Here is a 24,782-nt window from a genome sequence, read left to right on the forward strand (position 1 = left end):
CAGGAATTATTTTAGTTACTGAAGCTTTATAAAATGATTTAATATCAAGTAAGTCTGGTCCACACTCACTGCAAATATTTTTCCACAATGTTTCTGGAAGACTTTTTATATTTATTTTTCCATATAAACAAGATAATTGGTTTGTCTAGGTTTAAAAGTGTTAGCATTTTTATGAGAACTGAGCTAAAATTTAGGGAAAACAATTTTGAGTTTTCCTATTTAAGAACCTGGTATGACTTTCAATTTGCTTAAATTGTCTATTAGGTACTTTAGTTGTTCTTTTAAAAATCTTTTTTTATATAAGTCCTGCATATATTTCTAGTTTACTTCTCTGCATTTTATTTTCTGTATTACTATTATAAGTGGGGTTTTCCTTCCATTATATCTTTATTTTTTTCATTTCTGAGACAGAGTCTCGCACTGTTGCACAGGCTGGAGTACAGTGGCACAATCTCAGCTCAATGCAACCTCCACCTTGCGGGTTTAAGTGATTCTCCTGCCTCAGCCTCCCTAGTAGCTGGGATTACAGGCGTCCTCCACCACATCTGGCTAATTTTTGTATTTTTAGTAGAAACGGGGTTTCACCATGTTGGCCAGCATGGTCTCAAACTCCTGACCTCAAGTGATCCACCCACCTTGGCCTCCCAAAGTGCTGGGATTACAGGCGGGAGCCACCATGACCGGCTGTTTCCATTATGTATTGAAAATATAATTTATTAGTATTGACTCCAGAAGACAGATAATCTAAACAGCTTGATATCCATTGAAGAAATAAAGTTGTTGAAAGGTTACTACTTTGTGCTTCCTATCCTACATCCAGATGGCTTCAGTGGGAATTTGACTGTTCTTGAACACATGGCCTGTCTGGGTGAGTCAGTACATTTTAACATAATTATTTTATAAACATTAAGAATTTTATTTTAACATGCAATTGATATACATCACTGTAAACAAAAAGAATTTTTTTAAAAGTTCCAAATAAAATGTATTAACCAACATAGCAAGAAAACAGTATACTACATAGTATATATGTATCTAGTACAGTTATAGTACCTCAACTTGAAATACTGTATGGCAAAAATGAAAATATATACAATAGAACAGTGTGTAATAAGTTTCTAGAAACTCTCATTAAAATAAAACATTTACAAAACTAAAAAATTAAACAAAAGATTCGTGTGGAATTTAGAAGTTTGCTAAAAGTGCTTTGGTGACAGTGTCTGGGAAGATCAACGCTCCCTTGCTGTGTATCAAAGACAAGCTGGCAGCACAACTGGTAACCCTTTATGACCCAGGGGTCCAGTGCTAAAAAAATTACCTTATAATTATACTCCCATATATATAAAAATATTTTTAATAGTTTATATGAAGCAGTTTCTAATATAAAAACTGAAACAACTTATGGACGTTCTTACATTAGATATATGAACCATTAAAAGAATATTAATGAAAACATGCTCAAAATCACTAATAATTAGAAAACTACAAATCAAAACAAATATCACCTCACACCAACCAGGACAGCTATTATCAGAAAACTAGAAAACAACAAGTACTGCTAAGGATATGGAGAAATTGGAAGCCTTGTGCACTGCTGGTGGGAATACAAAATGGTACACCCACTGTGAAAAACAGCACGGTGCTTCCTCAAGGAATTAAAAATGAAATTACTATGTGACTCAGGAACTTCATTTCTGGGTATATACCCAAAAGTATTAAAAGCAGGGCCTCTAAGAGATATCTGTATACCTATGTTAATAGCAGCAATATTCACAATAGCTTTAATATAGAAGTAACCCAAATATCCGGACAGATGAATGAATGAATAAGCAAAATGTTGTACATACATACAATGGATTATTGAGCCTTAAAGACGAAAAAAATTCTGACATTTGCTACAACAAGGTCAAACCTTGAAGACATTATGCTAAGTGCAATAAGCCGGTTACAAAAGGAAATACAGTCAGCCCTTTGTATCCCTGGATTCTCCATCCAGGGAGTCAAGCAACTGCTAATCGAAAACATTCTGGAAAAAAAAAAATTGCATCTGTACTGAACACGAAGTCTTCTTTCTCTTGTCATTGTCCCCTAAACAATACAGTATAACAACTATTTATATAGCACTTACATTGTATTAGGTATTATAAGTAATCTGGAGATGATTTAAAGTATACAGGAAGATGTGCATGGGATATATGCAAACACTACACCATTTTATATCAGGTAAATGAGCATTTGTGGATGCTGGTATCCACAGTGTGTCCTGGAACCAACCCCTCACAGATACTGAGGGAACGACTGTACTGTAAGATTCCACATATATGATGTATATGAGTAGTCAAAATCATAGAGACAGAAAGTAGAATAGTGATTGCCAAGGGCTGGGAAGAAGGGAGAACGGGGAATTAACGGTTTAATGAGAATAGTTCCAGTTTTACAAGATGAAGAGTTCTGGAGATGGAAGTGGTGATGGCTGCATGACATTATAAATGTATTTAATACCACTGATCTATACACTTAAGGATAGCTCAGATGGCAAATTTCATATCATGTTTATTTTACCAAAAGAAAAAACACGCGGGTAAAAAGATAATAAGGAATTTCTCCAAGAAAAGCTGCTGAGTGAAGAAAGTATAGAAGGATATGTTTAGTATACTCCAATTAGAGTATGTGTTTTTTTGTAAGACTATCCATATACACATTCAGATATAATGTATATACAAATGCATATATGCGTATGTGTATGAAATCCTTATTTAATCCTCATTCTACAAATGACGAATGTGAGCTTCAGAGTGGCAAAGAAACAGGTCAAAGGTCACAGAGCTGGTAAACTGTAGGGCCTGCATTCAAACACAGGTTAACCTGCTTCTAAAGTCTGTATTTTTAATTGTATGTTAGTTATTTATTACACTAGCTTAGAATTAGGTGATCAGGTAGATAAGCTAAAATTTGATAGAATCAAAGAGACAGAAATAAAATGAACATTATTTTATAAAATGATGAGGAAATATGATTCATTTTTTTCTTAAAAAACTGAATGAATTGTAACTGTAGATAACAACCACAAGCATAAAGAAGGCACCTAATTGGGAATTTCTGCAATAAACTACAAACAGAAATTAATTATGAGTGAGTGACAACAGGATTAAATACCACCCAAAGTTAAATTAATCTGAGAAACCATATGGCCTCCACAGGAGCTTTGTGAATTGAAACAATATTAAGAAAAGAAGGAAGAAAAGGAGGCTGGGAAGGGATGGAGAGAGAAGGGAAGGAAAAAAATTTTAATAACAATATTTAATACTTGATGATTAATCTTATGATTACCAATACTTGAGCCTTTTCAGTATTTACTTACCTATTACAAGACAACTCCATTCAGAAGCATACTGAAGGAACATTCTAATTTACTTTCTTAACAAGCTCCTCTGGTATTCCTATCATCAAGTATTAAGAGAAGATGGCTCAAAGAAAGGCAATGATGATGCTTTCACCGTAACGAAACCCACAGAATTTACTGGAAGGAATTTTTACAATCACCTTACAGGTTAGGCCCAAAGAGATTCACCACTTGCCCAAAATTATATAACTGGTTCCAGACTAGCCAGGATTAGTGATTCTCATATTTACATATTAAGGAAAAAAATAAAATAAAAATCTGGGCATAATCTAACTAGAAATATAAAGCAACGTCGTTAACAGTAACATAATTTGCTTCACTGGAAACAAAGTGGTTTTTAGACAAACATTAAATAAATTTTCCAGCACTTGTTTTGCAAATATAAAAATTATGAAGGGCCGGGTGTGGTGGCTCACGCCTGTAATCCCAGCATTTTGGGAGGCCAAGGCAGGCGGATCACAAGGTCAAGAGATCAAGACCATCCTAACCAACATGGTGAAACCCCATCTCTATTAAAAATACAAAAATTAGCTGGGCATGGTGTCACGTGCCTGCAGTCCCAGCTACTGCGGAGGCTGACGCAGGAGAATCGCTTGAACTCGGGAGGCAGAGGTTGCAGTGAGCCGAAATCGCGCCACTGCACTCCAGCCGGGGTGACAGAGTAAGACTCTGTCTCAAAAAAAAAAAAAAAAAACCTATGAAAAGTCTCCAGTATAGTAACATATAAAAAGCATACAAAAAACTTAAATATAAAAAAATAAAAAACTGATCAACTATAATTTTTAAATGAAATCATTTATTTGTCTCTGGTGGGAATCAGCACAAACAAACAATTATAAACTTTTCGTGAGGTGTAATGCTTTGTCCAAAAAGATCAGAGCACCATATAAATTCTGTCCAATTCAGCCAACTCACAAGTGAAACACTGCTCTTAAAAAAGAGGTATGGAAATGAAAAGTCAATCCAGATTATATTCCAAACAATACAAAAATCAGGAAAAAGGATTTTTAAAACATAAAGGTTGTTACTGCTGCCATATCATGTAAAGCCCATGAAATAATCTTAGAGAAATGAAAGCCGAATTATAAGAATCTGATACATTATCAACATACATGTTCTCAAAGTAAAAAGAGCGGGAAAAAATTCCCAAGGAAAGGTATGTAAACGGCAGAGATCATAATATTTCTGATCAAATTAGAGGATTAATTTCCCATCAGGAAGAACAAACAGAAAATCTGAACTTTTTTTTTTGAGACGGAGTCTCGCTCTGTCGCCCAGGCCGGAGTGCAGTGGCCGGATCTCAGCTCACTGCAAGCTCTGCCTCCCGGGTTTACGCCATTCTCCTGCCTCAGCCTCCCGAGTAGCTGGAACTACAGGCGCCCGCCACCTTGCCCGGCTAGATTTTTGTATTTTTTTTAGTAGAGACGGGGTTTCACCGTGTTAGCCAGGATGGTCTCGATCTCCTGACCTCGTGATCCGCCCGTCTTGGCCTCCCAAAGTGCTGGGATTACAGGCTTGAGCCACTGCGCCCGGCCGAAAATCTGAACTTTTAAGTAACCATGCCAATGTAGAAAGGGAGGAAGAGGCAGAGGGGAAAAGACAGAGGGAAATAGAGTAAAGAAAAAATGAAAAAACAAAATGTGTAAGGGAAGAAAAGCCAAAAAACACAAATTTCAAACACTCAGGCACATGCACACACAGAGTATAAGATCATTTTTTAAATAACTTAAGCCAATATTAAAACTAATTGTAAAATACAAAGTATCTCTTAATGGGGTAAAGTATTAAAAGAAAGCATATAAAATAAGTACTATATTACAATAGTGAACCCTACTTCTTAATGTTCTTAAACTCATTAATTTTCCATTACTGAACACAAACTAGAGTAATAATTAAAAGTGTGCTATGACATGGTGCTTATCTGATACATTTAAAATTCACAGGAATAACTATAAACAAAAAATATGGTTTAAGCAAAATTATCTGAATAAGCAAAATGTAACTAAGCTATGTCATTATAACTAAGCTATGTCATTATAATTAATAACTTTCAATTTTTAAAAAGAGCATATTGAATGACAGCAGCAATCAGCATTTCTGTTATCAGTACTCTGCACCACAGAGCAGCATCATAAAAGTCTCCCATGAAATAAAGACAGAAGGTGTTAAATCAATTGCTATCACAATGATGACCCAACAGAGGGTTTCTACTGCCCAAGAACAACATGAAATGTATAATTCTATAACCTATGCTACTTACCTTGTCTTTGAAGATATGTGGATTCTGGTATATGAAATCTCGGTAGCTTTCTGTTCGTATTTTGTCCTAGGGTGGAGAGATGAAAATGCTGTGTTTATAGGGCAGTCCAAACAAATAAATTTTTTAAGGGCGATATTTGCCATTTTATCACACATTGCTAGTTTCCATAGCAGCTTTTATACCTGGGATACCAAGCTTATTTTTTTTTCCTAAGAAAACAAAAAAGAATAGAAATAGCAACAACACACAAAGAAAATATTTTACGAAGACTGAAACTCAAATAAGACCCAAGTTCTTAAAAATGTGTACATTTTTCTCTTTATGTGCATTATCACCATAAGACTTAGAGTGATAACTGAAGCCAATAAAAGATGAATATGTTTTCTCTTTTCAACAGGGCCTGGAAACTACAGCCTGATTCTCTGCACTACAGCTATATTAAAATAAGGGAGAAGCCAAGTGCAGTGGCTCACGCCTGGAATACTCACTTGAAGCTAGGAGTCTGAGATCAGGCTGGGCAACAAAGTAAGACCCTATCTCCAAAAAAAATAGAAATAAAAGTAAGGGGCTGGGTTCGGAGGCTCACGCCTGTCATCCCAGCACTTTGGGAGGCTGAGGTGGGTAGATCACCTGAGGCCGGGAGTTTGAGACCAGCCTGACCAACATGGAGTAACCCTGTCTCTACGAAAAATACAAAATTAGCCAGGTGTGGTGGCGCATGCCTGTAATCCCAGCTACTGAGGAGGCTGAGGGAGGAGAATTGCTTGAACCGGGAGGCGGAGGTTGCGGTGAGCTGAGATTGCACCATTGCACTCCAGCCTGGGCCACAAGAGCAAAAATTCCATCTCAAAAACAAAAACAAAAGAAGAAAGGAGATAAAAATAAATAAATGCAAACGTTGCAGCTACATAAGAAAAATTACACTAAACTGGATACGTTTTTCAAAGAAAGTCATTGATCAGCACCTATCTGATTTACATTCCTGTTTTGTTTGTAAAAATTTCTGTAGTAGGAAACGATGTTTAAAAGCCTGTAAGCCTAAAAGTAAATCATTTGAGCCCTGCAGCCCACATTATAAGGCTCCTACACTCTGGAGTCTCATATAACCTTGTGACCAAGGCAAGCACATAACTCTGACATTTATGCTGGTTCAAGAATAGAGTTGATTCCCTAGGTTGAAACACATACTGACTGCAAATTAAGCAGTCAGGGGCTCTGCTGTCAAGTTAGTACAATATGACTGTGATAAAAATAAGTATCACAGAATGGGAATTCTAGGTTTAAGTTTCACATCAGGGTGAAAAGAAAATATTACACCAATTGCTACAATATCAAAATTTTACACAAATCATACCCCCAAAACATTTTTATGCCAATTGAGACTTTTTTTAAAGCATAAAAGGAGATCTTAAAGGGCAAGTTGTTTTACTTAAGTACTAGACTAGACCTAAAAAGGGAATTGTCCACAATTAATTCCATGTTTTCTGATTACTTCTCACTGCTTTACAAAAAAATTTTAAAATTAGGCTTATTAAATCCCGAAGTTACTTTAAGAATTACTAAGATAAATAAATGTATATATAAACTAATCATCTAATTTTAAAACTTTTTTCAAAGCATACCATTTCATACATGTTTACAAATTTTATACTCCTCTGATACTATAACCAGAGATTTTTGCAGAAACAACAAAACTTACAGAGGGTGAACATCAGTCAGGAATGCAGTCACTCAGAAAGCTCTCACAAATCATACTGCCTCACCACTACTTCCACTTAATCAATAGAATTCCAACTGCTGTCCTAACGCCATGCACTGCTACTCAACTAAATTACAATCTTTCATTCTGGCTCTTTCAATATATTCATTTGTTTTTGTTTGTATGCTCATGCTGGTGTAATGAAATCCAAAGTATACAAAACATAGTGCCTTGTATATAGCAGAGCTTCAATTTAGTCACTGAATTTTTGGAAAAAAAAAAAAAAAATCCAATAAATAAGAAAATGTAAGCAAACAAAAGAGTAGCCTTTATAACCATTTCTAAAAATTTATTCTAACAAAGGCTAACATGTCAATACAAAACAACAATAAACAGAAATTAAAAAATTTTTTTATATCAACCTTGAAACTAAGAAAAATAAAATAAAAAAATTACTGCTCCAATACTTAGGAGCAAGATAATATTTTAAGACTAGTAAGGTATCAAGAAATTATTCCTGCAAATATAAAGAATGAAGGTAAAGAAAAAAGTTATATACTATAAATTTTACATATATAAGCAACAGTATGTTTTTAATTTACAAGCTCATAAAGGTGGTAGTGCTCACTTGGTAGTCCATGAGACAGGTGCAGATACAATAAAGAGAATGCAGCAAAGAAAAATTACTAAAATTTCACTTTACTAAAGGGCACTATGATCTGTGATAAATGCACAACAGAATGAATAATGTTCATCTTAAAACAAAGAAGACTGATGCATTTCGGATTTACAGTAGTAGTCAATGATGACTCTTCTTCAAAAAGATAAAGTGGCAAGGAATTTTGAAAGTTCATGTAATTTATCCCTCTATCAATTATATCTCTGTAATTCAAGAAAGGTATCTTCATCTCATCTAAAGAAATAAGATCACAAGCTATTTTTTTTTTAAATTATAATCAAAACATGTACCAAAAATAGTGTCACGAAAAGACATGAAGCCAAGCAACAAAAAACCCGAATTATACTCTCTAAAAACAAGGCCGATTCCAACCACAAAAACATGTCCTGCAAATATGATTTCTCAATTTTAAATGAGTTACAAAAATTAGGTAAGATTCTAGTGGTAATATACCTTGAACAGTTTATGTGTGCTAAGAATCATTCTGATAAGAAACGAGAAATAAAGCTGTGATATAAGACATTCATTCACAGCACATAACTTGGCAAAATGCAAATGTATAAACAGTTCTTTTTGAATCAACTATCCATATGTCCTATAGACATTTAATAGAATCATTTCCAAGGGGAGGATATTACACTGCACAAGAACTAAAGGAAGCTAGGGCACACAGAATGATATTTAAGTGATTCTCTCAAAGGGAAAAGGTGACACTGGAAACTTCAAGTTGGAACTTCTTAAATCTATATGTACATCGAAAGGAGTTAAAGGTACCAGACCAGGTGTGAAATCTTACGGTTACTGACATATAGATACAAGTGTCCAGGATAAAGATTTGTAAATGGTCAGTACTTAAACTAAATTTCCCTAATGATTGTACTCACAACGCTCAACACTCTACTGAAAGTTTCAGTAACCTTTAACCTGTCTGAAAAGCCCAACACAATTTCCATACCAAAGGAATGAAAGGTTTATGGTATTTAATGGGATGATTTAAAATGACAAACATGGCTCTAGATAAACTTCTTTAAAGAAAATATTCTAAACATAAAAAAATTAATAAAGAAAATGAAGCAAGTCAATTTATTTTCAACGAATTCACTGAGACTCAAAATAATGTATTACTTATAATAACGTATCTATTATTTATAATGCTATACCATTACCCAAGTGACAACGAAAAGCACAACCACGACATGTAATTAGTAATGACATGACAATGTTTTAAAAGACCACACATAAGTACAATTATCAATTACCAAACTTCTATTCTGTGATCCGGCAAAACCGAATCAACAAAATATATACATGTTATCAAATATCCCTGGTTAGCTTAAATGCCTGTGCTTCAGGGAAACCATAAAATAAAACAATCTCTGGAGGAAGGATTTAGAAAGGGATATTTTGTTTGTTGGTTTTAAGAATAGGTAATGGTGGCATCTAAAATTCAGAGATAAACATCTAAACTTTCAATGTTTACGTTCCAACATTTATTTTACTCTACATAGATATTCTAAATTTCACTGAACTAAAAATTACATCTTCCTATTTTACAATCTATAATACTTAATAAAATGTATAATTATCAAGTATAGCTAGAAATCAACTTTTATTTTACATGGATATTACCGTTATAAAAATTAAAACCAGCCAGATTTAAATACAGTCACGTGTTGCTTAATGCTAGAGATACTTCTGAGAAATGTGTTGTGTGAACATCACAGAGCATACTTCACAAATGGAGATGGTATATAGCCTACTACATACCTAGGCTCTGTAAGATAGCCTATTACTCCTAGGCTACAAACCTGTACAGCATGTCACTGTACTGAATACTGTAGGCAACTATATAACACAATGGTATTTTTGTATCTAAGCATATCTAAACATAGAAAAGGTACAGTAAAAATATGGCATTATAGTCTCATGGCGGCACCATCACATCAGTCTGATTGACTGAAACATTAGTATGCAGTGCATGACTGTATCTAATTTGACCAATTCAGGAAATACTCCTGTATGTCAATGATTTCAATGGTAAAAAAGTTACCATAATAATTGTGAGATTTATAATTAAACTTTATATCAAAGAATTATTATTGGCCCAAACAAAAGTCAGTATGGCTATTTAAAACACTGAAATTAATCACTTCCTATATTCATTAAAAGGTAAATATATAATTTAATCCATCTAATTGTTCCTATTTAATAGTTGCCTTTGAGAAGACTAAAATTGCCAAGGTTTTCCAATATTTTAAGGAAAAAGTGATTTCATAAAAAGATTAATAATGATTTTAAATGGAATGTACAAATGACTGATGCCTCTGTAATCTTTTCTTCTTCTTTCCTTTCTTTTTTTTTTTGGTAGACAGGGTCTCACTACATTGCCCAGGCTGGTCTCGAACTCCTGGGCTCAGGCAATCCTCCTGCCTTGGGCTCCCAAAGTACTGGTATTACAGGCATGTGCCACCGTGCCCAGTCTTGTAATATTTTCAACCCAAGATGAGCTATCAAGCACCAAAGAGGTATTTAAAAAGCAGTTCTCCCCACCCAAAAAAAGGAGGTCTCCTACAGTGTACATATATATTAAGAAAGAACCTGTTCTATTTTTCCTTCAGTATGGATTTGGCACATTTGTGTTCTTTTCTAACCTTTAGCATTTCTTCATGTATCCCATAATGCCCGTATGAGCTGAAATAAACACCGTCCTCATCCTCCTGGAGGTCCGCAATGATACTAGTAGATGACGAGCAGGTTCTGACATCTGCGTTCATCACAAAATCCTGAGCAAATTGTCTGTAATCAATTTGAAATACACCCTTGAGACAGGTTTATTGGACCATGAATAAAGGAAAGGCTAGAGGTTGAAGAAGAGGAAAGAGGAGGCAGTACAGTGTGATGAGCCTTCTAAATCACATTCTACCTTGAACAACTGAAAGCTCCCCCTGCTGGATCTGAAGCAACGGCAATATTCAAAAACAATTTTATGCACTCCTTCTACAAACCACAAAAGCAATGCCAACTGCAGATTATCCTCTTTATGTCTTTCAACTGAACAAAATAAGCATATTACTTTTATTATCCTCTATTATTTCTATTGTTTTAAAATCCTTTTTTAGCAACTGGATCAACGTCGTGTATTTCAGCTCTATTAATATTCTTTAAAACCATATTATTTCTTGGGAGTGTTACATAAGCAGAAAGTAGACCCAAATAGATAATTATTTATATACACCAACACCACCCACTCCAGCTCTAAAACTCAGATCCCTCTCAGATCATGACATATTAGGAATCCATAAGGTATACAAAAGCGACAAGTCCAAAGGGGCAAAAGGTAAAGTTGGTGTTGGTTGCTTGGTTACCTAGCATAAAAATTCTGAAACAGAGAAGAGGAACTACAATTGGTTCTACTATCTTTCCCGCTGAACATACATTCTGGCAAATCATCAAATAGGTACTCAGGCAACAGCAAACAGCTTACAAATCCAACAGGAAGGCCTGTGAGGTATACTTGTTAGAAATGCAGAATCTCAGGCCCTGTTCTCAATCTCCTGAATCAGAATTTACATTTTAACAGGATCCCAATTGATTCCTATGCACATTAAACTTTGAAAAGTACTACACCAGTACAATGCTAATTTATTCACTGGAAAAAACTGTCACCGTGTATCTGGTTTTCTGGGTTCATACTATACCATAATTACATTTTGATTCTTCCCACACCCACCCCCCCCACACACAAGACAAGGTCTTGCTCTGTTGCCCAGGTTGGAGTACAGTGGCATGATCTCGGCTCACTGTAACCTCCACTTCCCGGATTCAAGCAATTCCGTCTCAGCCTCCCAAGTAGCTGGGATTATAGGCATGCACCACCACACCCCAGCTAATTTTTGTATTTTTAGTAGAGATGGGGTTTCACCATGTTGGCCAGACTGGTCTCAAACTCCTGACCTCATGATCCACCCACCTTGGCCTCCCAAAGTGCTGAGATTACAGATGTGAGCCACTGCAGCCTACATTTTGATTCTTTAAAAATAAAAACTTCAACCCTGTATTTTCCTCAAACCTTAAAAAGATTAATCCTTCCACTTTAAAAAACTAAGATAGAAAAAGTAAAATGGAGAAATCAACTGCAAACAGGAAAACTGAAAGGAAGGCAATAAAAAACAAAAACATTCATGAGGACAACATTTGTCAGAACATATCAGAATAGGTAAAACCATAAGACTTTATATTAATTAACGATATCCATAATGTATAAAAATGCTACATATCTTTAACTGTATGAAGATAAAATATCTACATTGTACTTTCCAGTATATGAAATGTTCTATATTCTACTTTGCCATTGGTTGTATTATTTTGGAGATCTAAACAATTAATTTTGCAAGGTTGATAAATTACTTCATTTTTTGCAGATCCTCACGTGCTCTAGCCAATTCGGCTTCAGCAGACAGTGCCCTGGCTTCCATACGTTTCAATTTTTCAACAACAGATGTATTTTCACTGAGTCCATTGGGGTATGAGAAGGGTACTGACACCGGTTCATAAAGATCTTCCACATCTAAAGAAATAAATGGACATTATCATCAGGCCATCTTATAACAACAAAACAAGTATAAATATGTTAGGAATAAATATGCCCTAAGTTTCTACTACGTGGCCAATTGAGAAAGATTAGTGAAAGTACTTTTAATTGAATATTAATCATCTTGGCTTTGCACAGTGACTTACGCCTATAATCCCAGCATTTTGCAAGGCCGAGGCAGGCAGATCACTTGAGGCCAACAGTGATCAAGACCAGCCTGGCCAATCTGGTGAAACCTTGTCTCTACTAAAAAAAAAAAAAAAAAAAAATACAAAAAATTAGCCAGGCCTGGTGGTGCGGGCCTGTGGTCCCAGCTACTTGGGAGACTGAGGCAGGAGAATTGCTTGAACCTCAGAAGTGGAGGTTGCAGTGAGCTGAGATCGCACCACTGTACTCCAACCTGGGGAATACAGTGAGACTCGGTCTTAAAAATAATAATAATAAATATTTATCATCTAAACTATTTCAGTTTGAATTCAAAGAGCATGCTGTTAGTCTAAGTTTTTCATTAGCTGGCTCAACTGAACATATATTTAAATACTAATTATACTCAACCAAATCCAGGAAGAAAAAAGTAGAAAGAAAAAACCTAATATTTACTGATCAGCAGGTATCTTTCAAGTACATCATTACATCTCGTTTTATTCTCAAAACACAGTAAAGATGTATTTATCCCTATTTGAGGCATGGAAAAAATAAATTTCAGAGAAATTAAGTGACTATCCCAAAGTTATATATCTGTTTATGGAAGAACTAAGATTTAAACTCACACCTGCATTCCCAGCCCATGTTCCTGCCATTACACAAAGCCACCTCCTAGCCTGTGTCCTTATTGTAGCAGGTATTAAATTCAGATATTGCTTAAGGGAAATCCTGCCATATATGACAATATGAATGAACGTGGAGGACATTATGTGAAGCAAAATAAGACAGACACAAACAGACAAACACTGTGTGATCTCACTTTTGTGTGGAATTAAAAAAAAAACTCACAGAAGCAGACAGTGAAATGGTGGTGGAAATGAGGAGATGATTGTCAAAGCGTACACACTTTCAGCTACAATACGAGTAAGTTATGGGCATCTGCCTATGGTAAAGTGACTATAGTTAAAAATGCCACACTGTATACTTGAAATTTGCAGACAGTAGATCTTAGCTGTTCTCCACACAAAAATAAAAAATGGAATGTGAGGTGATGATGTTAATCAGCTTGGTTACAGTAATCACTTCACAAAGTATATGCAAATCAAATCGTCATATTGTATACTTGAAATGTACAAAATTTTCACTTATCAATTATACCTGAATAAAACTGGAGGAAAAAAAAACATTCCTAAGGACAGTGTGCAAAGAATTCTACACACTAATTTTTCATTCTGGGCAAGGTGGAATGAAATCTATACACTAAAGTCTTATTGCTGATAGTATTAAATATCCTAATTCCTAGTATTTTTAAATTATTGATTTAATTTTAATTTCACTATATTTAATTTTAATTTCACTTCTCTGCAAAGATAAGTTAATATATGTAGTTTGTGAATTTCACAAAATCCATGTCCATTTACTGGTCTAACTTTCAGATCAACTTAAGGCAGGAAGTAGTGCAAATATTACCTTTTCCCCTCAGGATAGCACTGGAAGAAATGTGACTTTGTAAACATTCCTATTCATTTTTCAGTTATGAAGACACTTCTTCAGAGTTAGGACAAAACAGCTAAGCCTAACGAATGCCTAATACTATAAGAGACTATAGCCTAAGTTGAATTCTTGTTATAAAAGCAGTGCAGGGTGTCACTAACTTCTAATCACTCTGGTAGAATATTGAGTCACTGAGGATTAAAAACTGCATTCATTCACTATCTAATTCACCAAAAATTAATGAACACAACAAAATATTTCCAAATTCTATAAGGCTGGTATACTGTGTTTTCTACTTCCTACTACAAACCTCATTTTGTATTTTGATTTCAAAATTCTTCAAACTGGTCAGTTTCTGTTTTGCTTTCTGCTGCAATAAAAATTGTCATAATAAAAACTTTTTAATTTTAAGAATATGCAGATAATTATATATTAAAGATTAAACTTAGAGATTTGAAAAAGAGAAAGGATTTAGTTAATATTAAGATTCCTAACTACAATTTGCTAGAATTCAAAGGCCTAAACCATATTCAGAAAGACAAATTTCCATGTCTACCTTCTGTCTCAGGATGTTCAAATCACCTGGATACTTCTTTCAGGCAGAGAAGAATTACTGCAAAAGTTGGCCAATATTTCAGTAAAATATAACAATTATAAATGTGTATAAACCTCACATAAGAGCTCCAAAATAAATGAAGCAATTAAAGGCAAAAACAGACAATCCTTTGATCACAGAGTATTTGGTTTTTTTAGACAGAGTCTTGCTCTGTCACCTGTATCCCAGGTTCAAGAGATTCTCCTGCCTCAGCCTCCCAGTAGCTGGGACTACAGGTGCCCGCCACCATGCCCGGCTAACTTTTTGTATTTTTAGTAAAGATCGGGTCTCACTGTGTTAGCAAGGATGGTCTCGATCTCCTGACCTCGTGATCTGCCCATAGCCTCCCAAAGTGCTGGGATTACAGGCATGAGCCACCGTGCCTGGCCGACTATTAGTTTTTAAGCAACTTAACTTTTCTATTGAAACCAACTACGTGATGAGGCATTTAGAGAATTTTAAAAAGCATGTCTTTTCCTAAAACACTTTACCTCCATTTTGCCATAACAAATGGCCTTATGTTAATTAAAGTAGATACACTTATGTTCATCTTACCAAATTGAAGTAAAAGGTCATCTTCTAATACTGGCTTCAAATATTCTTCTTTCTCCCAAGGCACTGGGTTGTATATGGAATTCATGTACTCAACTGTAGGATTCTGGATATAAAATTAATTTCATGTTTTTTTCATTAATCACAAAATCTCCTTAGTAAAAACTACAGAATTAAACAAAGGAAATTATGTTTGCATTACACAAAATCAGTATGTCTCTAAAAAGTCTGTACACGCCTGTCATTTCATTAACTTGCTGGATGATTGCTTAATCAGTAGTTTCAACGCAGAGTTTTTTTTACTGTTTGGATTTGGGGAAAGTGTTGTCATGTCATTAAACATTCATTTAAGTAGGACAAAAAAAACACAAAGTATTTGAAAAAAACAGAAAAAAGAGCAACCAAAATACTTAAAATCACATTAGAAATTATTTCTGATTTTACAGATCCTGTCCATCAGTATTTCCCTTTATCTGACACTGAATTACTTTTTCACATACACGGATTCATCTCTTAGATGCAGTGAAAATAGTATTTGTTAGTTATGGTAGACACTTACATGGTGCTTTCTGCTGTGCTAGTTCCTAATGTCCATGATTTCCCAATATAATGAGTACCGAATTTAATGCAGTTCCTCATATTCTTTTAAATAATCAGTACACTGACAGTCACTGTAGCATTTCTTTAATTTCTAAACAAAATTGTAAATTAAGCTGTCAACTTACCTTAAGTCTAATAAAATTTATTAGCTTAATGTATCCATAAAATTCAAGTCCTAAAGGGGGAAAAAAGATAATTCACCTATTTTAACATAAGGAGTTTTGTTTAACTGACCCGTTCTATAAAGACTTCTCTGATTAAACAATAAAATACTTCTGACCTCTAAATTACTACTTATATTTTGAATTTTATTAAGAATTAGAAGTAGTAATACGACAATACTTCTGTATTGAGAAGCAGCCATAGAAGACAAATTAAAGTTTTTGTAGTATTTCTAAAAAGATGGGAAATTGATTTTTAAAATTCTGCTCCTCCTTTGTCAGAACAACACAAATCTGGAAAATTAGGTCCGACATTTTACCAAGTATTTGGCAATTGATATCAGAGCTGAAAGTTTTAAATCCCTAATTTTTATGGTGTGTATCAAATTATAATTTTGCCAGGACATGGTATATACTAGCTTCTACATGAAGTTAAATGATGCAAACCCAATAAGGCTTGTTATCTGGTTCTCATATCTTTCCAGAAATTAAGCAGCATTTAAAACAAAGGAAAGCAGTAATATATCCAACCAACCAATTATTTGTCATAAAACTGTTGTTATGAGAAAGCTTTAATAGTATACAAACCCCCTATATTGGTAAGTGAAAAAAAAAAACTAAACATAATTCTATCTCAAGTATGATTCTAATACTTTAGAAATGCAACATTAAAAACATTAAGGCTGGGCACAGTGGCTCATGCCTGTAATCCCAGCACTTTGGGAGGCCAAGACAGGTGGATCACCTGAGGTCGGGAGTTTGAGACTAGCCTGACCAACATGGAGAAATCCTGTCTTTACTAAAAATACAAAATTAGCCAGTGTGATGGAGCATGCCTATAATCCCAACTACACGGGAGGCTGAGGGAGGAGAATCACTTGAACCCAGGACGTGGAGGTTGCGGTGAGCCGAGATCACGCCATTGCACTCCAGCCTGGGCAACAAGAGCGAGGCTCCGCCTCAGAAAAAACAAAAAGAAAAACAAAAACAAAAACAAAAAGCATTAAGAAATGAGGCTGTCATTTATGCCTTACAAAAGTACTTGCACCTGAATTTATGATTTATGAACATGTGATACCACATATTTATCTGACACTGAAACATCTGTTAGTATTTGCTATTCTTCAATAATGTCCCTTCTTAGTTGTCAACAAATATAGGGACCAAAACACCTATTCTGTATTTTTTTTTTTTTTGTGAGACGGAGTCTCAGTCTGTCGCCCAGGCTGGAGTGCAGTGGCATGATCTCAGCTCACTGCAACCTCTGCCTCCCGGGTTCAAGTGATTCTCCTGCCTCAGCCTCCCAAGTAGCTGGGACTACAGGCATGTGCCACCATGCCTGGCTAATTTTTTGAATTTTTAGTAGAGTAGGGGTTTCACTGGGTTAGCCAGGATGGTCTCGATCCCCTGACTTTGTGATCCACCCACCTCAGCCTCCCAAAGTGCTGGAATCACAGGCATGAGCCACCGCACCTGGCCTATTTAATTTAATTAATTTTATAGCTCTTCTATATCCATTTAAAGAAGTGGAAGTCCTTAATCATAAGGCAAGTGTGTTTAAATAAAAGTTTCAATAGAAACATCACCTGAGTACTTTGCATATTAACCTTAACTTCATCACTTTTTCCAGTCTCTACCAAACTTTGTATAAAACTCAGTCTCATAGGCTGTGAAGTTCATGTCATGCTTCGAGCTGATTGTCTTTTTTCAAATGAACTGCCTCCTTTTTCAAGTCCTGCATCTACACTTGCTCTCCCTAAATCTAATATGTAATCACATAAAATGTAAAAATGTAATCACATGCCAAATCTGTTTTTGTTTTTAGTTGAAAAGCTAATATAAACTTAAATATAGTGAATCTTGTCTAGAAGAGTGACTTATTCATCTTTTCTCAAGGACTGCTTGTCAAAAAAACTCCATTTCCACAAGATAAGATGTTGCTGTACGATTTGCCATATTAAACTCATACAGAAAAGGGTCTGAAAAACTATAAAATCTGAACTTATATTTCATAACCTTTTTTTTTTTTTTTTTTTTTGAGAAGAGTCTCACTGTCACCCAGGCTGCAGTGCAGTGATGCCATCTCAGCTCACCGCTACCTCCACCTCCCGTGTTTAAGCAATTCACCTGCCTCAGTCTTCTGAGTAGCTGGGATTACAGGTGTGCATCACCACACCCAGATAACTTTTGTATTTTAGTAGAGATGGGGTTTCACCATGTTGGCCAGGCTGGTCTTGAACTCCTGACCTAAAGTGACCACCCACCTCAGCCTCCCAAAGTGCTGGGATGACAGGTGTGAGCCTCCATACCTGGCCAAATTTCACAACTTAAATTGCCTTTATTCTAAAAAACACTCACCATGTTTATGAACCATGCTGTCAATATTAAATTGATGCTCAGACTTACAGTGTGAAAATGTTTCTTCTGCAGATGTGAATAACCTGAAAAATTAAGCAATAGCTTCATGGAATAGCCCCCCAAGAAGTCTAAATACTGATTTCATGCTACATATACACTTTTTTTTTTTTTTTTTTTACTCTGCTGGTTTCTAGTTTTATTTCCAATTAAGAAAAAACAAACAGACTTGTATCTGAAAGGAAGGGAACCCAGCATTTCTAAAGGGAATTAGTACTTCTGAGTCCCATTTTACACCTAAAACCAATTATCGTTTAAACATTAAGGTGAATTTATTTGTCAAATAATGTCACTGATTTTATCAACAAGCTTTTAAGAGCGTTCCCTTTGATAGAGTCTGTTTCTCTCAAGTCACACAATTTCTCTACTTGAGATTCTTCTCTCCTCTAAGTGTCAACTCTGCTTTCAGAGGCTTTGAACTGGCACAGCTCAAACTGCTTTTAGAAATAAAGCAAAAAATGTAATTTTACAGCTGGCATACTCCCAAAATGTCTTATTTCAAAAGTGATCTTGTAGTGTTCCCGACGTACTTGCATTATAGACACTGTGAGGATCAAGCCTCTTTATTATGTGACATGCAAATCTGAAGGACACTTAAAGAGGAATACACAGCAGAGAAGCTGCATACCTTATCTATATTCCTAACACATGTGGAGCATTAGTTTTTAACAAATGTTTACCAAGATTGGTTATTTGCAGTATTTATGGAGGCTATCACAGCCACTGCACCACTGGTGCTCAATAAATACTGTATGACAACTAGAATATATACAGGCATTCTATCTACCCAATGGGGCTACAGATGAGAACACTAACACACCACCAATCAGCACCACGCCCAGATACAGGGAACACTGAAAAAAAGTATTAAAGTAACACTGGCCAATGCCAGCCGGGCCTCTTTCCTGCCTATTTGCCTAGGACAGCAGCCAAAGCTTCCCAAGACTAATAGGCAGAATTTTAAGTGGCAGGAATGTGAGTTTGGAAATAAGCACACCACAGCTTTGTGACCTTGAGCAAATTACTGATACTGCTGTCTCTTTTTCTCTAAGTGAAAAATCCTACTTAAGGAAGGTGAACTTCCTTCTTAGGCTATGTAAACCGCTCAAATGTAACAGAAATGTTTCACCTGAGAAGCTCCCTACTTGTTAAATAATTAGCATGGTAAAGCTGGAAGGCTCCGTAGGGATTATCTAGTTCAGTGTGGCTCCCAAATTTGTTACTCATTTAGCAACTCGTTAGTAACTTCACTGTTACTTCTGATCTTGTTCTCATAAAACAGAATATTCCTAGACCCCATCCCTGATTTAGAAGGATTCAGGTGCAGAGTTCAGTATCATTTTCTTGTTTTTTCAGCGTTTCAAGCGACAAGATTAGGGAACCACAGATTCAACGCACTACTAGTCAAAAGCTGGTAGTACAACCGGCCTTCCAGTTCATGGTTCCCACTTTCTACTACTGAGGGTCCTCCTTCTCCACAAGCCCTCACCCCAGACCAGTGTTCCAGAATTCAAAGACAGGCCACTCTGGCTCGCCTCCTGCCCGAAGTCGTTCCTGGGCACACAGACCCACGCGCCTGGGCCCACTAGGGCAGGGGCCAGTCGCTGAGGTGGACGAACCTGTTACAGAACAGGCAGGGGGTCTGTTGCTTGTCGTGGGGGAGATCAGCGTCGTCCTCATCCTCCCAGGCAGCCTCGTCCCCGCTGTCCGACAGCTCTGGCGGGTCCTCCTCATCCTCCACAGCGCCCCGGCCGCCTAACACACGCACAACAATCAGATCGGCCTCGGACAGCAGTGCGGCCCGGGGGCTCGAGGAGCAAGTGAGGACCGGCTCTCCCCCGCCCCGTCCACCCGCAGCCCTCACTCAGCACCTCCTGCGTGCTCCCTGCGAGCCCCCAACCCCGCCCGGGCCGGACCCGTGTCCCGGAGGGTCTTCCACCGGCCCCAGAGCGGCACGGCCTGGGGCCGGGCGAGCTGGGTGCTGAGGGGCCAGGGTACCCACCGGTAGCGCCTGACGCTAACGAGCACATGGCTGTGGTACCCCGAGAGCCCGGCGTGCCTAGGGGCGGGGACCAGGATGGGCAACGAGCGCGCGCAGCGGCCTTAGCGCGAGCACAAGCGCGAGCCCGCGGCGGGATCGGGTCTCCGGGAACTTCGCAGATAGCCGGGAACATCTGAGCGCGCGCGCGCTTCCGGCCTCGAGGCGCCGTGTGGGTCACGTGAGGTGGGGGCGGAGCGACAGCGGGGGCTCCGCCTCCTCCCGTCGCAGGGTTGACGCAGTGCGCGATGAGGAGGCGGGCTGATGACGGTTAATGTTGCAGCCCAGGAGGTGACTTCTCTCTTCCTTGGGTTGCGGCAGGCGTTAATGGGAGGTCCCGGCCCGCTGCTCTGAGCCCCGAGGCAGAGAGACGTCGCAGCGGTTTTGCTGTTGGCATCCTGTCCTCTGTGCGCCCCTTTTTCCTGGGATGAGCGGTTAGCGGAGGGGCGATCGGCCCATGACGCCCTCTGGTGGCGGAGGAGGCCAAACGCTGAAGGCTCGGCTGGTTTCTGGGCTCCCAGGTCTTGGAGGGGGTGCAACTGGCGAGAGGGAACGAACTGCATGGGCCAGCGTGGGTCTACTGCAGGGACAGATAGGCGTCAAACCCCCCAAAACGGATTTTAATCTTTGGTTAAGTGAGAACGTGAACTCTAGAGGCAGTCTTCTGTGTTTGAATCCTACCCATGTCACTTTGTAATTACGATCTTGGGCAAGTTACTTCACCTCTCTCTGCCTCAGTTTCATCAAATACAAAACAAGGATAATAACCGCACTTGGGCCGGGCACGGTGGCTCATGTCTGTAGTCCCAGCACTTTGGGATGCTGAAGCGGGCAGGTCACCTGAGGTCAGCAGTTCGAGACCAGCCTGGCCAACATGGTGAAACCTTGTTGCTACTAAAAATACAAAAATTAACCGGGTGTGGTGGCACGTGCCTGCAATCCCAGCTACTTGGGAGGGTGAGGCAGGAGAACTGCTTGACCTGGGAGGCTGACCTTGTAGTGAGCCGAGATTGTGTCATTGCACTCCAGCCTGGGCAACAGGGCAAGACTTCATCTTAAAAAAAAAACCCCAGGCCGGGCGCGGTGGCTCAAGCCTGTAATCCCAGCACTTTGGGAGGCCGAGACGGGCGGATCACGAGGTCAGGAGATCAAGACCATCCTGGCTAACACGGTGAAACCCCGTCTCTACTAAAAAATACAAAAAACTAGCCGAGCGAGGTGGCGGGCGACTGTAGTCCCAGCTACTCGGGAGGCTGAGGCAGGAGAGTGGCGTGAACCCGGGAGGCGGAGCTTGCAGTGAGCTGAGATCCGGCCACTGCACTCCAGCCTGGGTGGCAGAGCGAGACTCCGTCTCAAAAAAAAAAAAAAAACAAAAACCCTGCACTAACCTCAGGACTACAGTAAGGATAAAGCGAGATAATACATGTAAAGTGCTCAGACATAAGTGTTAACTTTGTCCTAAACAATGGAAAATGGTTGAACTGTTTAAGCCAGGGAGTGAGGCTCTCAGATGTGTTGAGAAAGTAAAATTCTGGCTGCTGTGTGGGGAAGAATACAAATGTTCCCCTGCCTGTCTCATGCCACTTCCCTTTCTTCCTTTCCTAATATCTATTCAAACCGTAGACTTTTTTTTTTTTAAGATGGAGTTTCACTCTTGTTGCCCAGGATGGAGTGCAATGGCGCGATCTCAGGGTTACAACCTCCCCCTCACGGGTTCAAGCAATTCTCCTGCCTCAACCTCCCGAGTAGCTGGGATTACAGGCATGCTCCTGCCTCTTTCCAATGGAACCCTTCACCTTAGGTCCCACCCTTAAGCCTTTTGTTTACCGCTAATCACTGAATGCTCTACAGATGAGTTAAGTCCCTTTGGTCTCAACCAACAACACTTTCCTCAGGCCTTTTCTAAAATAGTTTCCACCATTATTTCAGGAGTATCTTGTTAGTTTCTTAGACCCACCATTTGTTTACTTGATTTTTTTCTTTCTTTTTTGGTGATACCCCACAGCACTGCACAATAAGGGTAAGGGCGGGCCATGTCTCTTTACTTTCATTTCTCTGGCAAATAATATGTGGCCTGGCCCATAGTATTAATAGATACTGAATGTATTCACTGAGTAAAAATGATGCCTTATATTAATGCTAAATGCACTTCTAAATGTACTTCTCTCCCTTAATTGTAAATTCCTAGAAGACAGAATCCATTAAATACTAGTTTTTGTTTTTGTTTTTGTTTTCGTTTTTCTTTGAGACAGAGTCTTGCTCGGTCGCCCAGGCTGGAGTGCAAAGGTGCGATCCTGTCCCACTGCAACCTCCACCTCCCAGGTTCAAGCGATTCTCCTGCCTCAGCCTCCTGAGTAGCTGGGATTACAGGCGCTCATCACCATGCCTGGCTAATTTTTATATTTTTAGTAGTGACAGGGTTTCAGCATGTTGGTTAGGCTGGTCTTGAACTCCCGACCTCAAGTGATCCACCTTGGCTTCCCAAAGTCCTGAAATTACAGGCGTGATCCACCGCGCCCAGCCCAAATATTAATTTTGAAGTTTTCTTACAATCTAGGACATTGCCAGAATAGCTGCTGGCTGTCTTGAGTTGGAGTCATTACTCATGGATGCATCCCCAGTGCCTATGTGTTCAGTGGCACATAGGAGGCACTGAATAAGCATTTGCTGAATGAATTAATGAATTCAACACTTTTGATTACCTGGTCCCATCCAACTTTTCCCTTCATCCTTCCAACATAAATTTTTTCTGTCTGTGTCACCTTTGGTGGAAAACGTCCTGAATCCCTTAGTACTAAATGGAACACCCAGTCCATTCAGTGCTGTCGATAAAACAAGTTAACACCCATTGTGGAGGAGCGATTGGGCCAGAGTCTTGTTCCTTAGTTCGTTATCTCACCACAATGCAGAGCTCCAGAGAGGGCTGCTTTTCTCTCTACTCCAAAGGTGAACACAGACCCTTCCTCATTATCCCACATCACTACTGAGACCAGAATAACATGTTCAATGAAACCTGCTCGAAGGTTTTTGAGTAAGGAAATAATATAAGGAGAATAACTTAAAATAGGTCACTGGATTTAGCTGCTTTCGGAGCCCAGAGGCCTGAAAATATCCTCAGCTCATGCTTTCTCCCCACCAAAACTACACACTTGGGCTCTTCCAAGTTCAGCTCCCAGGGAACCCCACCTGGCAGGAGGAAGATATTTCATTTCCTTCTAAAGCTCACATTTCAAGATCCCACCCTGCCCTAAAATATGCCTCTTTTTTGGGTGACTGACATTGGGAATGTCTACTCCCTTCTAAGGATATACACCACAAATTAAAGGGAATGGCCTTTATCCTCCAGTGTATACTGAAGCTTGAAATGTACTTGGCATACAGTGGGCCTTGGAAAAATTGACTGAATCACTCGAATCACTTTGCTTCCCTGGTGCAGATGTTACGTTACACTAACATCTTTTGTTCCATGATGGAAATCAGCAATGTGTGTGCCTCTTGGCTTTGACCCTTCCTTCTGCATCTTCCTTTGCCTTAATTTTTAAAGTGCAGCAGCATGAGCGCACTTTAAAGTTTGGTGGCATAGAATTTTACTGGCTATGTGAACATTTAGTGATTAATCACTGGAACAAAGGAGAAACCCAAATATTTCAATTTTGTTCATCCACAACACGTAGTAACCATCAACTGGAACTACCTGGAAATACACAGGAACAGAGTGCTCTTGCAGGGTGCTTAAAAACACCATCTATGCAATCTGTGGGATCAGGCAGACCTGGGTTAGAATCCTGACTCTGCCATTTCTTTGCTTCAGTTCTTCAGCTTTGGACTCTTGAGCAAGGCACTTAACCACAGTAATCTCATTTCCCCATCTAAGATATGAAGATCATGATAGTATCACTTTATAAGGATGGTTTATAAGGGGTTTAAAGCACAGATAATACATGTAAAGACTGGTACTTAGCAAGCATTTGGTAAATATTAGCTGCTATTATATCACCCCATAGGCTGAAATGCTGCATATTACCACTACTACATGGGCATTTTCAAGCAATCTAAGAGGCACCCAGGAGTTGTCAATTTATCTTTATTCCTTTATTTAATCCTCCCCATGTATTATATAAGCTTAGGTATATAATTTCTATTACATAAAG

General features: G+C 38.3%; 1 protein-coding gene across 3 annotated transcripts in view; it reads right to left on the reverse strand.

Annotated features, from left to right (window-relative positions):
• Nucleotides 1-20,814, reverse strand: part of PRMT3 (protein arginine methyltransferase 3) — a 136,017-nt gene extending 115,203 nt beyond the window's left edge. Inside the window, exons 1-8 of one of the 3 annotated variants that reach the window (XM_011965403.1) lie at nt 20,596-20,808; nt 20,213-20,348; nt 18,537-18,619; nt 16,143-16,192; nt 15,421-15,523; nt 12,449-12,608; nt 10,693-10,837; nt 5,664-5,729 (exon numbers count right to left, since the gene is read on the reverse strand). In XM_011965403.1, the coding sequence (XP_011820793.1) occupies nt 5,664-5,729; nt 10,693-10,837; nt 12,449-12,608; nt 15,421-15,523; nt 16,143-16,192; nt 18,537-18,619; nt 20,213-20,348; nt 20,596-20,767 (915 nt within the window). In that variant the 5' untranslated portion in view covers nt 20,768-20,808. Of the gene's footprint in view, nt 1-5,663; nt 5,730-10,692; nt 10,838-12,448; nt 12,609-15,420; nt 15,524-16,142; nt 16,193-18,536; nt 18,620-20,212; nt 20,349-20,595 lie in introns of all 3 variants that reach the window. The other 2 variants (XM_011965405.1, XM_011965404.1) reach the window with 2 other exon arrangements.
• Between the last annotated feature and the right edge of the window lie 3,968 nt (nt 20,815-24,782).

This window comes from Mandrillus leucophaeus, unplaced genomic scaffold, assembly GCF_000951045.1.
Source record: "Mandrillus leucophaeus isolate KB7577 unplaced genomic scaffold, Mleu.le_1.0 Scaffold723, whole genome shotgun sequence".
Taxonomy (NCBI): domain Eukaryota; kingdom Metazoa; phylum Chordata; class Mammalia; order Primates; family Cercopithecidae; genus Mandrillus; species Mandrillus leucophaeus.